At 36.4% G+C, this 19371-nt stretch overlaps 1 protein-coding gene across 6 annotated transcripts in view; it reads right to left on the minus strand.

Moving 5' to 3' along the window:
• Positions 1–19371, minus strand: part of EIF4G3 (eukaryotic translation initiation factor 4 gamma 3) — a 339888-nt gene that overhangs the window by 81566 nt on the left and 238951 nt on the right. For all 6 annotated transcript variants that reach the window (XM_044914402.1, XM_021684099.2, XM_044914405.1 and 3 more), the window contains one exon: positions 3330–3418. In XM_044914402.1, coding sequence (XP_044770337.1) covers positions 3330–3418 — 89 coding nt within the window. The remainder of the gene's footprint in view (positions 1–3329; positions 3419–19371) is intronic.

Below are 19371 nucleotides of genomic sequence, written 5' to 3' on the forward strand. Positions count from 1 at the left end.
TGCAAACACAAACTTGAAAACACACACACACACACACACACACACACACACCCTCTGTGTGCACATGTGCTTTCTCTACTCGCCCAACAGGAAAACACAGTATGGAAACCATCAAAAGAAAGACAGACATAAAAATTTCAAGAAAATAAAGGCTGAAATAATTTCTTTTTAAAACATGGCGCAGAGTGAGCATCTTTTAAAGTTTTCTCTGAGAAAAAACAGATCCCCCAAGTTTGAATTACGAATCAACAACCTTACTTTTTCTTTTTCTACATTCTATTGTAGTCTAACTTATAATGACCTTGCAATGACACCTTCTAATTAAGTATAGATCATCAAGATCTTTAATAACTTGGCATGAGAGGGGCGCCTGGGTGGCTCCGTTGTTAAGCGTCTGCCTTCAGCTCGGGTCATGATCCCAGGGTCCTAGGATCAAGCCCTGGATTGGGCTCCCTGCTTGGCGGGGAGTCTGCTTCTCCCTCTCCCACTCCCCCTGCTTGTGTTCCCTCTCTTGCTGTCTCTCTGTCAAAAAATAAAACCTTTAAAAAAAAATAATTTGGCATGACAGTCTGTCGATGGTACTTAAACTTATTAAAGAGCAGTATAACTACATTATACAATTATAGGGAGTTCTTTTTTCAGAGCTTATAAAATAAAGTGTTATTTTAGAGAAAAAATGTATCAGGCCCTCTTCTCTGTACCTAAAAATCAGCAAAAGAAAATCTACTGGATATAACTAGAGAATGTATTACCTGGAAAGTTAATTTCTAACTGGAAAAAGAAGTATAAAGAAACTTGGTTCCATAAGCAACAAACCATAATTTAGAGAACACAAAATCATTGAGGTGTCTGAAGAACACTGTTAGAAGGATATTTTTCAAGGGAATCACAAAATTAGCTGCAGTAAGTATTTATGATGATTATTTTTCTTTTAGCTGGATGACACTCATATTAAATAGTTTGTAACTGTCTAACAGTTCCTAAACTGTTTACTAAGAAAACCAGATTAAAGAAAGAAAATACCTTATTGGCTTGACTGTCAAAGGTTAAACTTTTATAGGAAGCTGTTAAAAGAAGAATTTAGTTGATAAAACTGCCTATTCAACTCATGAGTTTTTAAAGTGCCAGATAGTCAGACCAGACAACTATGTGTGTAATAACTGATGAAATATCCTAAAATTTTAAAACAAATTTTAAGATGCCTTGACCAGGGCGCCTGGGTGGCTCAGTTGGTTGAGCGACTGCCTTCGGCTCAGGTCATGATCCTGGAGTCCTGGGATCGAGTCCCGCATCAGGCTCCCTGCTCGGCGAGGAGCCTGCTTCTCCCTCTAACCCTCCCCCCTCTCATGTACTCTCTCTCTCTCTCATTCTCACTCTCTCAAATAAATAAATCTTAAAAAAAAAAAAAAAAAAGATGCCTTGACCAGCAATTTTAAGATGAATCACCCTGCACGTTACCCTTCTAGGCTATAATTTATAGAATTTGATAAAATATTTGCAATGATATAATAACCTAATATATAACCTAAAATATGCTAATATCTGAAACCCATTGTTTTAAAGGCTGTTAAAATTCTGGTAAGGAGAGCTTGAGGATCAGTGAAAAAAAAAAGATAATGACACCCAGTATGCACTAAACTACTCTAATAAATGTTCAACTATAGGAAAGACAAGGAATTGGATTTCTGGGGGGAAAAAAAGGTGTGTGCGCAAACAAATTCTTTTTTATTATACTTTTAAACTATAAGGTTAAGAAAAAAGTGATTGATTCAGAATAAGTCAAAATAGTTCTCATGTATGAAGAATAACAATCTGAAGCAGGTTTTAGCCAACTATGGTTCATGGGCCAAATCTGGCTCATCCCATTTCTGTACAGTGTGCAAGGTAAGCATGGTTTCTGCATTTGTAGTCACTGAAAAAATTCCAAAGAAGAATATTTTATGACACATGAATATTATATGAAATTCAAATTTCAATGTCCGTCAATGAAGTTTTACTGGAATATAGTCACAATCATCCATTTACACATTGTCTATGGCAGTGTTTGGGCTATAGCAACAGAGCTGAGAAATTGTTACAGGAAATGTTGGCCAACCCCTGACCTAAAGAAGAGGATGAGTATTTGTGGCAGTGATGGCCTACCCATTTAATATTCAATAATGCTTAGAAATCTAGCAAAGGAATAAGAAGTATAACAGAAGAAAATGAATAAAAAATAGTGGAATCAAAGAGAAACCAGTTTATGAAGCTCTTACAGCCATACCAGGAATGTATGAGATTCCCCTGCCTCTGGAAGGTATTTTATTCTCTGTAGGAGCAACATTTTCTTGTTCAGTTGCAAGGCAACTGCAGCAACTATTTGCACCTCTATAACTTCCTGCCAATTCTTACCCCCTGATAACCACACTGAAATCACTTCCATGAAACATTTTAGTGGTTGCTATGGGACTAACTGTGACATCAGTAGAGCATCATGTAAGAGCAGTGACAGGACGGGGAAGTAACAAAGGGGTATTGTGAACTGCTTGGAAAGGGTAAGAATTAAAACTAGAGAGAAAAGCCTTTTGAAATAAATGCATTGAAAGTCACTTTAAAATATTATGTATATTCTAAAGTTATCACCTACACATTTAATAAAAATTATTTTAATAAAGTAAATGTTAAGAGTTCAAAAAGAAAAAAGCAACATACATATTTTTTAGATTACTCTTCATTTATAAACTTCAGAACACAGCACTAAGGATACTGAGATTATAGACTATGAAAGTGATAGGACACTCCTTAGGAGTAACTTTACCCTTGTTTCTTCTTTACATAGTCTCCTGTCGTGCTGTTACCTACAGCAAAATCTGGCATGGTTTAGTTTTCAAACAGACAAATCATATGTGAAAAGTTATGTTACTGAAATGCAGTTAAAAGATGAATTTCCCTAAAATGTACTTGATGATTTCTACCAACCACCACTGCTACTGAGTATTTGAAAAAACTGTTTCCATTTTTCTTTACCAGAGTAGTCTTTCCATCTAGTTAACAGAAGGAAAAATTCAATTGAGGGGGTTAGGGGATTAACCAAAAATTAAGCAGTAAATTAGTTTTGCCATTTTAGAAGAGGAATTTTGAAAGAGAGACAAGAATCTGGTGAAACTGAATATGGTATCAAAAATCTTTTTAAAATTCTGTAGGTGGACCAAAACAATCAGACTGAGCTTGATATATCACGTTTTGTTTGAAAAACAGTATCTCAAAAAAGAGATATAAACCCACACTTGTCTTAGGAAATGGCACCACTACTCTGAAGATAAGTTAAAGAGATTTACTTTGCCCCTTACCTCCACTTCTGCCTCTAACACCTCTTCAGTGGTTCGGGTCCGATCTTTTGGTTTCTTCCAGATCTTTGGTGCAGTTACAGCTGTCTGAGCTGAAATACAAGATCAGCGCCATTACTTCCCACTGCAAAGTCATGTTTGGAAATACCGAGTCTAAAATGATACCTGTATTCAAATTTAGCAGAACACAAGAGGGCTTCACCCATACGGAAGAAACAGCTGAATGATCAAGTGAACAACTGTGTGGTTGTGGCCCAGACATTGCACTGGCACATGTCTTAGGCACAGACTGTTCACATCAGCACATACAGCCTTCCAACCAGTGTCCTAGGTTCCTCCTATTTCATGGTTAGGAAACATAATTCAGTATGTGGTATCTATAGAAGAAATTGGCCCGCCAGCCAATTCTAGATGTGGGTCTGCTTCTATGATTAATTAATTATGTGATCTAAAGCAAGTCACACTTCTCTGGCACCTGCATATTTAACTATAAAGAGGGGAGTGAGATTAGGTGATATCTAAGGTTCCTTTAAGCTACAAAAAATATCAAATTCCAGCTTCTGTTTTTTAAAGCTTTCTAGACACTAAAAGAACATTCTGATTAAGATTTCATTAGGCAGCACTTCTACAACATTCAGTTCTCATTTCAGATCAATACTATCAGTCTAGTCGTTCATACTGCTGGGGAGAAAATCAAGAAAGATAACCTAATTTTTACTGATTATATTTTATCAGAAGTTCTAGATGGAAAATTAAGCCTACAAAGGATTTTTAAATATTCATTTGGCTTGCAAATTCCACAAAATCATTCAACATTTGAATGTACAATTTAAAGACTAAACATCAGATAGCAAATAGAATATTTTAAAAGGAACCATTTTAAAAGGAACCTACAGAAGTTAACGCATGAGTCAACAGAAGTAAGGTATGACAGGCAGATGGGTAGGGAGAAGAGTCAAAGAAAGGCCACTTAACAAATAGAGACATTATCAAAAGTGAATAAACACAAAGCTGAAGGTACCCTGTCCTATTTCCCTACAGAAATAAAAGATCACTCATTAAGCAAAACCAACCAATCTCTCTGGACAACCTACTCTTTTTCAGAAGAACAGCAGAATATGAACACTTACACTGTTCTGGGGAACAAGGAAAAGGAAACATTTAACATTCTTCTCAAAATTATTGTAACATCATAAAAAATACTCTTGTAAATTTCCTTTGTTACACACACCTCAATTTTTTTTTTTTTTTAATCCTTCCCCTCACGGACCCTAATGAACAAGAAAACATTAGACCACTGTTATTCTTCTTTGGTGACCTACTCAAAGTAAACTATTTTCCCAAAGTATGGAATTAAAATTGTGGTAACCATGCATGGGTTTAAATTTTCTACTGCTTCACAGTCTTCTATTGAATATGTATATTCATGTGTGTATGTATGTATGTATGTAGTGGTCTCTTTTCATTTTTTATGGATCTTCTGATTTTATATAACCAGTCTGTTTTATGTGCATCTCTCCAAAATGTGATTAATTCTGATTCCATAGCAGAACTCTTTTTAAGAGTTAGAGCTTAGGAAACACGTACATTTTATTTTAAATTTTATTTCATATATGCATAAATTTAGCTCTAAATTCCATTCAGAGAAAAGGGGAAGACCACTTTCTGGAGGATTCTTTGGTATCAAATATACACTCAGGAGTGGTTTCCTCTAAACAACAAAAACCCAAGATGTGGATAAACTTTATTTTTCAGGAATATATCAACCATACCCACAACCGAAAACCATAAAAACAAAAACAAAAAAACATTTCTTCCATGGACAACATAACATGCTTTTTAAAAAAGAGCTCCTTTTGCAGCAGAAATTGTTACTCTGTTTAAGTGGCTATTTAAAGTTCTGATTTAAAGTAGTAATTCACAAAATGAAGTAAGAGAAAATACACACTTCTTTAGGAGATATACAGTCTTTTGAAAACCTGAACACAGATACATACATACCTAGTGTCTGAAGAGATTCTGATCTACATCCCCTCTCCTACCATTACTGAAGGAGAGGTGCACTAAACTTTGGGTGTGCTATAGTGGGGAGGAGGGAAGAGTGGGGAGGAAGACAGAGACATCAACTCTGATTTACCGGACAATTAATCCTGAATTAGCTAGAATAAGAGAATTACATTTAAGACACTGTCTCAGATTGGTTCTTTCCTTTCTAGTCCATTCCCAATGCCTATACCTTAGATTAAGCCCATATTATTGCACTGATGTTACTATAAGATGGTCTCTTAACTGTCTCTGATTCTTACTTTAAGACATCATATACAATACTGACAGATGGCCTTTATAAATAACTAATCTGACTGGGTTATTCTTTTATTGAAAATATTCTTTAAGGCATCATACATCATGCCAAGCAGAGTTCCTTACACAAAGTGGGCACTTAAATTTGCTGACTAAAGAAATAATAGCCGCTCTATGTGAAAGATGTAATACGGACACCCCAAGACAAAGACACAGATTCTTTCCCCCTTGTCCTGAATGAAAGCACCACAGGACAAGGGACAATCTCTGTATGAGATTCAAAATTATCTGAATTTAGAGATACCTAAAGCAGCTTCCCCTACCCCTCATAAGAACTCAACTCTTACAGGCACATTTAATTTCTACTACTTTAAAATACAAAATAAGGAAACGTAAACAAAAAAGCAATACTATGATTTCAAGACTTCTGCAAATTTTTACATTATTGGCAGAAAAATGATGTTTTCCTTGAGTGCTCTTGTTAGGAAATGACTAATATATAAATTCAGAAAAATACTAGGGACACAGACAAGTTTAATGATTGGGTTTTAGAAGATTCTTTGTCTTTTCTCGGACAGAGACTCATGCCAAGACTGTATGAAGTTAGAAATGTTCCCATTTTCAACTCTCCCCCCTGGAATGGAATACAGACTCCAGAAAATTGTGCCCTATCAAAACTATTGTAACTGGTAGCGACTCTATTATAAAAAAGAAAGCACAATGCAATACATTTTAATGACATCTGGTAAAGGCCTGACAAGTCATTCCTGTAAGTAGAAGAGTCCCTTGTTTTTCATTTACTTTTTATATGGCCTCTATTGGAGTCAAGCTTTTAATCTTGCAAATTAAAAGCTAACAACTATCCCTGTGCAATTCAGGAGGTAAGTGCTGGGCTTGGAGAAAGGGGGCTAATAGAGAAGATTCATAAGTTGACTGAATTTTACTAAATCCATGTAATTTTGCACAGTCTTCCCTGAAGCCTGACGTAATTAGAACACTGAGAAAAACTATTATGTAAAATGGTAGATCACATAAGAAGAATCAATAGCAGCTAAGAGACAGAGACAGAATGCATCCTGAAGAACTATGGTGTGTAAAACATGATCTAGAACGTACATTGCCTCTCCTTTGCAGGAGTATGAGTTCTAAAGAAAGTCCAAGTAGTTAAGCCCTGGTCACTAATCTGAACTCCTAAGAGATGTCAGAAATACTGTATAGTAAGTGCAAGAATGACACACATGCCTCTTATCACTAGCATAATGCTATTTCTTTTTTATTTTTAAGATTTATTTAAAAAAATTTTATTTATTTATCTGACAGAGACAGACACAGTGAAAGAGGAAACACAGCAGGGGGGAGTGGGAGACGGAGAAGCAGGCTCCCCGCTGAGCAGGGAGCCCGATGTGAGGCTCGATCCCAGGATCCTGGGACCATGACCTGAGCCGAAGGCAGATGCTTAACGACTAAGCCACCCAGGTGCCCCCACAATGCTATTTCTGTATCTAGATTATTCTTTCTTCTCCTAGTCCTGCCAGTCACAATTCCTACATATACACAGACTATCATTCACCCTAAGACTTAGAAAAATTCCCCAAAATGGGGAGGGGGAGCTTGGAGCTATGGTAGAAATTTAGTATAAAAGGATGGCAATGGTTAGCTTCCTTAAATATTTTCCAAAATGCAGGGTTTTATAAGAAAAATATTTATAACCTTTCTCTCTTTCTTAATTTTTAAAGTAGGCTTCACACCCAATGTTGGGCTTGAACTCATGACCCAGAGATCAAGAGTCGCACATTCTACCAACGGAGCCAGCCAGGTGCCACACATGTATTTTTTTCTAATCATAAAAGTAAGATATATGCCCATTGAGGAACACTTATAAAATTTAGACAGATATAGGGCGCCTGGGTGGCTCAGTTGGTTAGGCGACTGCCTTCAGCTCAGGTCATGATCCCAGGGTCCTGGGATCGAGTCCCGCATCGGGCTCCCTGCTCTGCGGGGAGCTTGCTTCTCCCTCTCCCACTCCCCCTGCTTGTGTTCCCTCTCTCGCTGTGTCTCTCTCTGTCAAATAAATAAATAAAATCTTTAAAAAAAAAAAATTTAGACAGATATAAAGTTGGAAAAAATATCTTATCTCTGAGATGTTGTGAGTATTTTGGCTGAATTTCTTGCCAGCATTTAAAAGACACAAGTATATGTACATTATATATTTTTACAATCTTTTTTATTTTTTTATTTTTTAAAGATTATTTATTTATTTATTTGACAGAGAGAGACACAACGAGAGAGAGGGAACACAAGCATGGAGAGTGGGAGAGGAGAAGCAGGCTTCCCAATGAGCAGGGAGCCCGACACGGGGCCTGATCCCAGGACCCTGGGATCACGACCTGAGCCGAAGGCAGACGCTTAACCACTGAGCCACCCAGACTCCCCTAATCTTTGTTTTTTTTAAAACTGAACTGCAAACAAGAATGTAAACCTTTATAGTTTTGATCTTTCAGTAGGAACTGCCGTAACAAATCAACTTAGTCAAAATCCCTGTATGTTCAATCTACTACATTTTTGTTAAGGGAAGAAAAGTTCACAGGTTGGTATTTGAAAGCAAGTAAATCATGAAAGATAAAATAATAGGCAGTAAAGAACTATAAAAGGGTTAGATGTACATGACTTTTTTTTTTTTTAAAGATTTTATTTATTTATTTGAGAGAGCGAGAATGAGAGAGAGTACATGAGAGGGGGGAGGGTCAGAGGGAGAAGGAGACTCCTCGCTGAGCAGGGAGCCCGATGCGGGACTCGATCCCGGGACTCCAGGATCATGACCTGAGCCGAAGGCAGTTGCTTAACCAACTGAGCCACCCGGGCGCCCGTACATGACTTTTATTAAGTCACTTTAGTCAAGAGTAAGTAGGAAGAAAGAAAAACTTCCTGACTGGTCTGTAGGAAGTCCACCGTAAGATGGAATTACACGGCTGAAGTGTCCAATCAACTGACCAGGACCAAGTCGCAGCAAAGATTTTTATGAGCTGCTTCTAGTAGCAAAGATTTGGCTTTGGGCTAGTTAGAGTAGGCTAAGGGCTTAAAAATAGATTAGGTTAAAAAAGACAAAAGGCAAAATAAAAAATTATACCTGTATTACATTTATAACCGTGTAAAATACTTATGTAAAGTCTGGAAGGAAATGAGGAAAAGTTTAATGTTAAGACTCAGACTACGATATTTGAACAATGGGGGGGCTTTCCTCTGTTCTTCAATATTTGTAACAATTTAAAATTTGAAGAAATAAAAGAGTGAAGCTTTTAAAACTGATTTTTACTAATTGTTTCAATCTTGTTTTATCTTATATGACTGAAGTGGAGGTATTTTGTTCTAGATTTTAGGACCGCTCTTTATAAAAATACTACTGAAATAAATTTTAAGAACTGTTAATCTTCTCTTTCCAGGACGCCTGGGTTGCTCAGTCAGCTAAGTGTCTGCCTTGGGCTCAGGTCATGATCCCAGGTTGCTGGGAATCAGCCCTGCATTAGGCTCGTTGCACAGCGGGGAGTCTGCTTGTCCCTCTGCTTGCCACTCCCCCTGCTTGTACGCGCTCTCTCTGACAAATAAATCAAATCTTAAAAAAAAAAAAAAACAAAGTTAATCTTACCAAAGATGTTAGATTTTACATGTTTTTTGATCTACAGTGGACTTGGGAGAACTCATGGAACTCTTCGACAGCATTTGTTTTACACCAGAAAGTGGAAGCATCATCATTCCACAGAGATTAAAAGAATGTGAAAGAGGTGATTACATAGGAGAGGTAAACTTTTAGTCCTAACATATTCCACTAGCTATGCAATATAAATCCGAAAACAACTTTTACTGAAGATACCATGTTGGTAAACTTGCTTCTCTGTACTAGATCACTTCTTCTTTATTACTTATTTCCTCAGTAGTCAAGTAAGTGCCCAGTAAACTGTTAAGGGTTAATAAAATTTCATTTTTTTTCTGGTGCCAAAAAGGGAAAAGACCTCTTCTACTTTCCCTTTTCTTAGATCTTTGCTTAGAGAAAGCTTGTAATTGTAAATCCTTCCTCTATCCTTCTGATATATGTGTAAATCTTTTTAAATGCTAAATAAGACTCTTGGCAGCTTTATAACTCAGGAATGACTTTCTTAAGAGTCTGGGAGCCAGGGGCGCCTGGGTGGCTCAGTCGTTAAGCGTCTGTCTTCGGCTCAGGTCATGATCCCAGGGTCCTGGGATCAAGCCCCACATCGGGCTCCCTGCTCGGCGGGAGGCCTGCTTCTCACTCTCCCACTCCCCCTGCTTGTGTTCCCTCTCTCGCTGTGTCTCTCTCTGTCAAATAAATAAATCTTTAAAAAAAAAAAAAAAAAGACTCTGGGAGCCATCTCTTCTTGTAATCATGGGAGTTTCCTCTAGGCAACTACCTGCTTATCATAAACATATGCGAAGTTTAATTTCTCCTCTGGATAAAGGCAAATGACTAACACAGATGGACACCCCAACTACAAAGAGAATTTCCAGTGAACTAGATACAGCAGCAATGGTGCCGGTATAGTCTTGCTACATGAGGACAAATTATCTTGAGAACATGTGTGTACATGCATGTAATGAATGTACATGTATGAGCATGTATGTAATGAATTATATTTGCCTGGCTTTAGGAAAGGGTGAGATTTCCTTCTGTCTGTAATCTCATTAGTGGGTTGCATGTAATGCTCACTTAGTGCTTATTCAATAATAAAACTATTTTCTTTCTTTCCTGTATTTGTGAAGAGCATTTTCTGGTTTGTCAGGAGGTTTTAATTTTCCCCCCACGATCCAGTAACAAGAATGAGATGGTCTAGGAGTGCCTAAAAGGCACGAATCAGCTGAAGACCTTGTGGCCACATAATACCCAGATAAGAGACCCTGAATTATAAAACGTCTCCCTTCCAGTTCTCTGTTCTTTTGAAATATAACATGAACTCTTTAGCTCTAAGATTTAAGATGAGTGTGTCCAGAGTCTGAGTCTCTGGACTGAAGAGACACAACACTATGAAGACTTACGAAGAATAGATACGTCACTACTGGTAAGGGAAGGGCCTCCTTACATTGTCACAGAGTTGTATATAAAGAGTAGAATGTTCTAATAATGGAACTTCCAATCAGAGTTCCCACACTTAACACCCAGTTCTAATCTCATCTTTTTCCTATCATTTTTTCACATGTTATTTCCCTTTTTTAGATCCTGGTTTTTAATTCCTAGAAGTTGGCATTATATGATACCAATTACAATATATTCAAGAATTTTATCTAAAGTTTCTTGAGGCTGCGGATCCTAATCTTTTTGTTCTTCCATAGATCCTTATGAGAACCTAGGAAATTTGATGATTTTTCTAAGAAACTGGGGCACAGCAAAGAAAAAACCCAGTTGAGAGAAGGTAAGTTTTTACAATGGACATGTACATGAACTAGAAAAACTATTAATGGTGATAAAATAAGTAAAACTGATGGGTCACTGAGAGATGTCAACCTAAAGCAACACTAAGGAGTAAGTCTGCCATTGTTTTCCAGCATCTTTTCAGGGGTTACTATTTGAAATGTATGGATGGCTTGGTGATTATGCTTCTCATCATATGTTAAAAGGCTCTATGACTTCTTCACATAAGGGTAAGTAGTATAAACTAGTCTGCTCGGGGTCTAGCGCTGGAACCAAAAAAGAAAACAAAATGAGGATTCTAGACAGAATTCCACCAAAAACATACATCTCTAACAAAAAAATTTTTACTTCCATGTTGAATCACTACGTTGTACATCTGAAACTAATATAACACTGTATGTTAACTGGAATTAAAATAAAAATAGAAAGTTGAAAAATTTTTTTACTTCCAGCTTTAACACTACACATCGTGAGGGTAAGAGTCAAACTGTTGGTTTGTTCATTTTTTTATTTTGGTTTGTTAATACTTTTAATATTCTCAAATAATTACATTTTTCATTGTATTCGTCTTTTTTCCTAATTGTTTTGTTTTCTATTTTTTAAATTTCCCCTATCATCTTTATTATTTCCGTTGGGTTTGTTCTTTTCTTAAAAAATCTCAGCTTTGTTGAGGTATAAGTGACACATAAAATAATAAGACATTTAGAGTATACATTGTGGTGATCTGATATATGCACACATTGTGCAAAGACTTCCTCCATCTAGTTCATTAACACATCTATCATCTCACATATATATTTGGGGGGCTGGTAAGAACATTTAAGTTCTTTTCTCTTTGCAAATTTCCATTACACAAAACAGTGCTATCAACTATAGTCACCATGTTTTACGGATCTCAGATTTTATTCATCTTACATAATTTGTTATTTTAACAGTTTCTTCACATGGAGGCTGAGGTCATTAATTTGAGACCATTTTTCTCTCTTTTTTTTTTAAAGATTGTATTTATTTGACAGAGAGAGAGAGACACAGTGAAAGAGAGAGCACAAGCAGGGGGAGTAGGAGAGGGAGAAGCAGACTTCCCGCCTAGCAGGGAGCCTGATGCGGGGCTCGATCCCAGGACCCTGAGATCATGACCTGAGCCGAAGGCAGATGCTTAATGATTGAGCCACCACATATATCTAAATATGTGCATTTAGAGGTGTAAACTGCCACCTAAATACTACATTAGCAGAGTGGTACGCAGAACAATGTACTGCCAAAGATGTCCATGTCCCAATCCCTGCACCCTATGTAACAGGTTACCTTACACAACAAAAGTGACCTTGCAGATGTGATTAACTTAAGGGATCTCATGGGAGGAAGACTCTTAACCTGAATTAACCTAGTGGGCCCAATGTGATCAAAAGGGTCTGTACAATTGGGAGGGAAGCAAGAGAATCAGAGACATCTGAAGATGTTACGGTGCTGGCTTTGAACAGGAAGAAAAGACCAGAGCCAAGGGGAATGTAGGTAGCCTCTGAAAGATGGAAAAAGCAAGGGAACAGATTCTCTCCCCAAAAATACATTTTTGTTGCTACCTCAAGTTTAGTCCAATGAAACTGATTTTGGACTTCTGACCTCACAAACTGTGACATAATAAATTTGTGTTGTTTTCAGTCACCAGGTTTGTGGTGATTTGTTACAGCAGCAACAGGAAATGAATACAAGCACAAATTTTTATTTGGGTTTTATTTCCATGCAATTGAAAACACTTTATAATTTCCCTTTGATTTCCTTTTACCCTTGGGTTATACAGAAGTGTGTAATTTAGTTTCTGAATATTTGGGGGAGGCCGTGATCGTATAGTGGTTAGTACTCTGCGTTGTGAATATTTGGGGGATTTTCCAGAGATGTTTATCTTACTCATTTCCAATTTAACTGCATTGTGGTCAGAGGACATACCTGCTTTGATTTGAATCCTCTGAAATTAAAACTTGTCTGTAAGTCACAATATGGTCAATCTTGGTAAATCTGACAATCGCACTCATGTATCTGTTGTTTGAGTGTTTTGTGTCAATTAGGTCAAGTTGGTTGACTGTGCTACCGAAGTCTTCTATAGCCTTACTAATTTCTATCTACTATTTCTATCAATTATGTTTCTCTAATTATGTCATGGACGTCACTACTTTTTGAACACGTGAAATGCAGTTATAATAACTGTACTTAATGATATGAGGAATTCTTAATCTCAGGAAACAAACTGAGGGTTGCTGGAGTGGGGGGTGGGGTGGGAGGGATGGGGTGACTGGGTGATAGACACTGGGGAGGGTATGTGCTCTGGTAAGCGCTGTGAATTGTGCAAGACTGTTGAATCTCAGATCTGTACCTCTGAAACAAATAATGCAATATATGTTAAGAGAAAAAAAAAAGAAGAAGGTAGCAGGAGGGGAAGAATGAAGGGGGGGAAATCGGAGGGGTAGACGAACCATGAGAGATGATGGACTCTGAAAAACAAACTGAGGGTTCTAGAGGGGAGGGGGGTGGGAGGTTGGGTTAGCCTGGTGATGGGTATTGAGGAGGGCACGTTCTGCATGGAGCACTGGGTGTTATGCACAAACAATGAATCATGGAACACTACATCTAAAACGAATGATGTAATGTATGGGTATTAACATAACAATAAAAAAATAACTGTACTTAATAACTATTTTGTCTGCTAATTCTAACAGCTATGTCAGTTACAAATCAGTTTTGATTGACTCATTTTCTCCTCATTATGGGACCTATTTTCCCCATGGCTTCATCAGTCAATTCTACTAATCATTTGAGGAAGAAATACTATCAATTCTATACAAACTTTTCTAGAGTACTGAAGAGGAGGGACTACTTACCAACTCATTCTATGAGGTCAACATTACCCAGATGCCCAAATATGAAAATTATCAGAAAACCACAAGCCAATATCCCTCATGAACTTAAGATGCAAAAAAAAACCTAAATAAAATTGTAGCAAACCAAATTCAATAATGTAAAAACAAACAAACAAAACCTACCTCAGAGACAAATTTTATTTCAGGAAAGCAAAGTTGGTCTATTATTTAAACATCAAGTAACATAAAGCAAGTAGTTAACAAAAGAAACCATGACCGTCTCAAGATGTATAAGAAAAACATTCAATAAAATCCAATTTCTATCCCTGACTGAAATAATGAATCTCTCAGAAAATTAGGAATAAAAAAGAATTTCCTTGACCAGACAATTCAAAAACCTACAGCTAACATCGTACTTAATGGTAAAAGACTGAATGCTTTCTTTCTGAGACTGGAACCAAGAATGTTTACTTTCACCATTTCCAGTCTAAGCTAGGGCAGTAAGTCAAGAAATAAAATTCTACTTCATTTGTCTTTGTTCAGGAATGACAAAAGTACTTACATAGAAAATCCAAAGAAATCTCTACAAAAAAATGCTAATAAAACTAGTAAATGAATTTTAGCAGGATTGCAATATAAGAGACTAAAAAAAAAACTCTATTGTATTTCCATATACTAGTAATGAAAATTTAAAAATTGAAAGGAAAGATATACCATCTATAACAGCATCTAAAGATATAAATTTGACAAAATTACAAGACTTGTACATTAAAACCTTCAAAACATTGCTGAGGGAATTAAAGAAGACAAATTGTGAAAATATGCCGTGTTCATGGGTCAGAAGATTCAATATTGTAAGATGTCAATTCTATCTATAGTATTCAACACAAACCCAATCAAATTCCCATAGGCTTTTTTTTTTTTCTTTAACGTATGCTCTATGCCCAACATGGGACTTAAACGACATCAAGAGTACATGCTCTACCAACTGAGCTAGCCAGGCGCCCCAACCAACAGGCTTTTTTGTAGAAAATATTTGTAGAGAAAATGGATTCTAAAACTAACATAGTTAATTGTACTGGAATTAAGATAAAAAACTTAATAAAAAATGCAAAAAATTAAATTAAATTGCCATAAAAAAGCAAAAGACCTAGAATGGCCAAAACAATTTTGAAAAAGAAGAATAAAGTTGGAGGACTTAATCCTATCTCATTACAAGAATTATTACAAGCCTCAGAAATCATGACAGTGTGGTACTGGCATCAAGAAAGACAACTAGATCAATAGAAAAATAGAGAATCCAGAAATAGACCCACATATAATATATATAACATATTTTGGGAAAAGGTATTAAGAAAATTCAACAGCGAAAGGAGAGCCTGAAATTCTCACACAATGCTGGTGGGGATGTAAAATGGCACAAATATCTGGAAAATGGTTTGCAGTTTCTTCAAAGCTTAAAACATACATTTACATGGAACCAAGCCATATCACTCTTATGTATTTACTCAAGAGAAATGACAAAATATATCCATAAAAAGACTTGTACACAGATGTTCACATAACTTTGCTCTAATAGCTCCAAATTGCAAACAACTCTAATATCCACCAATAGGTGAACAAATTGTGGTACATCCATAGTGTATCAGTAATTTTTATGAGCTACTAACATATGCAACAATATGGACAGATCTCTTGAGTAAAAAAGCCAGATCAGTTTATGCTTTCTGATTTCATTTATATGACATTCTAATAAATCTATAGTGGCAGAAAGCAGATCAGTGCTTGCCTTTGGAATGGAGTGAGGGTACTGCAGCTCAGAGGGATTTATAAAGAGGCAGGAGGAAACTTTTGGGGGTGATAATTATGTTTATTACCTTGATGGTAGTAATAATTTCATAAGCATATATACAGACGTCAAAATTAATACAAGACTTTAAATATATACATGTTAACATTATGTGAATTATACCTCTTTTAAAGGTGTTAAAATGGCCTGGGGGGTTTCTAAAAAAAATTAAAATGTAAGTATACCCATATATCTATTATAAACCTGCTAAAAAATGATAGTGCTTTTTAAAGACTTTGAAATAGCTTGTATAGTATTCTTCCATTTATGAAAAGAAATATGTATCTGTACATCCAAGTAATGAGACTCCAAGGGCTTTTTTTTCTTCCTCTTGTTGCTTTTTAATCTATTTTCTTTTTTTAAATGACAAAAGTATCAACTGAAACTAATATAAAGGTAATAAACCCTTCCCCAACTAATTCTAGTGGCCTGAGGTAAACAACATTAACACTCTCTGGTATACAGTTGGCTACACCTTAATGACTCATACAAATAATCATAATCAAATACATGTTTATTTTGGATAGAAAAAAATGGAGTCATACTAAAGTTATTTTGCAAAATGCTTTATTTTTCCTTAATTTAATATGAAAATCTCTCCAGGTTATCACACAGTTCTATCTCATTCATGTATTAGCTGTACAATATTCCAGAGTAGGTATGTACAATTCCTCTTGAAAGAGATTTTACTACTCTCTTGCCAGATTTAGTTCCAGAACGGTAAAAGTAACTCTTGCACAAATACATGAGTGTTGTATTTCCTCCCTTCTCACAGGTACTTGATATTATAGCTAAAAATGGTATTTCCCATTCAATAATGGATGGGCATCTTTTGTTTTCTTTCTTTTTTATGGGGGGCTATTCTTTTCTATGAATTTTTATTTTTATTATTTACTCAATCTTCTATTAGATTGTTGCTTTTTTTCCTTTTTTTAACTCACAGGTACTCTGCAGACAGGTTAACCTTTTACATACCCACTGTCCTGTTTCTTTTTGCCAAGGCACAATTCAAAATTTTATAATGAATACTGTCTAATGAATATGTGTTGTTTTTACAAACAATATCAACACAAAAACCATGAAAGAAAACATGCATTTAACTATTCTGAAATTAAGGCAAGGAAAAGTCTTCTTTTTTGATAATGACTCAAAAACTTATGAATGTGGAACTTTAAGATCCAAAGATACTTAAATGGATTCACTTGGGGGAGCCTGGCTGGCTTGGTCAATAGAGTATGCAACTCTTGATCGAGGGGTCATGAGTTTGAGCTCCATGCTAGGTGTAGAGATTACTTAAATAAATAAAACTTAAAAAAAATAAAATGGATTCACTTGGATGAGAATAAACCCACTACTAGCAATCATCTACTTCACAATCTTTAAGACCACACGTTTCTGTAGTTTCTGAAGCATATCCAAGCTACAAATTTACCTTCTACCTTGCAGGACCATTTCCTGCCCCACCAGCACTAAAAATTTTTACCAACACACTTAATGTGTCTTTGCTATTCTACACAATCAAAGGCATGGACACAAGTTAAGAATCCAATATTAGAGTTTGAACCCTTGGAGGATAAAGACTGCATCTTATTGGTCTCCTTTGTATATCCACCATTTAATATAGCACCTAACCCACCACAGTAGATGCTCAGTGAAAATCTGTTAATGAATAAATGCCCTGCAAGCAAAATTCAATCCAAAGTTAATGTCTCTGTCTACAACAATAAACACTGGTTCAGTCTCCTTCTGTGCGATAGGAAGTATTATATTATTTCCATTTCGGAGATGAGAAAACTGAATTACAGACAGGTTAACTCAATTGCCCCAACCCCAGAAACAGTAAAGGCTGGAGCTACAATTAAAACACAGATGTAACTGAAAAGCCCTTGTCTTCCCAATACAACACCCTGCCTCTTAACTCTGGCTTGTTCCTGCACCTTCTCCTCTGAATTCCAACTTCATTTACATTTTGGTTAATAAGTCTTTTGTTTTGTAGCATGAGAGGATGTAGAGTTAAACAAGGGAGGGTAGTGTGAAGAACAGTTTGTCTGTCACCAATATGGCATAGTATGTCAAGTCATGAGGAAAATAAAATGGCAAAGTGACTTTAAGGAAAAGATCTGTTCCCAAAAGTCAGAGGACAGTGCATATGCAATTCTGTCAGCAATAAGAGCAAAGATGACGCCAATGAGACCATCAGCATATTTTCTAAGTGTCTGTATTGTATTTTACTGCTCTTTCTGCATTAACCTAGGCATTTTTGCATTTTAACAAATGCTTTTGTATCATCGCTACCATAATCAAAGTAGACTACAATTGAAGGTAAGTACAGCACAGATGAAGAAATGTCAATCACTACACCACAAATAGATAATTAGACAATAGACTTCAACACAAGTAGCTATCTTTCTGTTTACTAAATGCTTTTCACCTCTAAATACAACACTAAGGCTCATTGCCCTGAATATGCAAGAAAATGGATTAAAAAAACACCTTCCCATTTGATCATCAGTGAGACCACATTGCCAGTGCTTTGCAAAGTGCCCAAGACTACTGAAACCTTAATCTGGGGGAGCCACTATGAGTAATAAAACACATCCTAACAGATGTACTTCCTCATTTCCTCACCTTACCCATCCTAGATTTACACATCTGTCTCTGTAAGATCATGGAGTTCCCAAATATTGTGAACTGACAGAATTATATTTAGGTGTTAAGAGTCGAGGAATTATCAGAATAGAAAATTTTGTGAAGACAGCCATACTGAAAAAATTGTCAACAGGTTCTTTAGCATGTTGTAGGCTGAGAAGACAGCATCAAGGCAACAACGTAGGAATTAGCACCTACCAAACAGGTGTGAAGGACTGGCCAAAACAAAGTAAAATTAGGGAGAAATGAGGATTAACACAGAGCCTTAGCTGAAGGCTAATCCGAGAGTCTGGATCTTAGACCTTTGAAACAACAACTGTCTAAACAACTCTTGGATAGATATATCCAGAAACTATTTTCTCTAGAAGACTTTACTTAAAGAGAGTTTCCAACAAAGGTCTCAAAGCAGAAAGAGCTGTGATAGCTGGGGTAATAATCTGCTAGTCTCTGAAACGGACTAGAAAGGCAAGGGGATTGAACAGGTCGATGGATAAAGAATGGGATGGACAGCTGGAAGGGCAAGAAAGGTCAAGCTGTGGGAGGATTTACCCAGAGTGGCTCAATTGAGGCAAAAATATACAAGAACTAAGCTAACTAAGAACTAAGGAAATGCAGAATCATTACTTCTAAAACACAGATGTCTTATGTGTTTCATCCATAAATACTGACATTGCTCTCACAGCCCAGTCAGGTGTTCCATATTTGTGACATCAAACAATGCCCCTAGAATGGCTATTACAGTGGTGCATTCGCTACCTAGCTGAGAACACTCAGGTAAGACATAGCTACTAGCAAAACAATAAGATAGAGTAAAAATAATTCATAGCTCAGACATAAAATACATCAAAAGACAATGTTTTTGGTTGTACCCCAACATTCCTCCACGTCTGGTACTGTTGATTATGATGTTTTTGTTGAAATCTATTTCCTATATTTCTAAGCTATAACTTCCCTAACTGGATTCATTTCTAGCTT

This window comes from Neomonachus schauinslandi, chromosome 4 (genome assembly GCF_002201575.2).
Source record: "Neomonachus schauinslandi chromosome 4, ASM220157v2, whole genome shotgun sequence".
In the NCBI taxonomy this organism is placed as follows: Eukaryota; Metazoa; Chordata; class Mammalia; order Carnivora; family Phocidae; genus Neomonachus; species Neomonachus schauinslandi.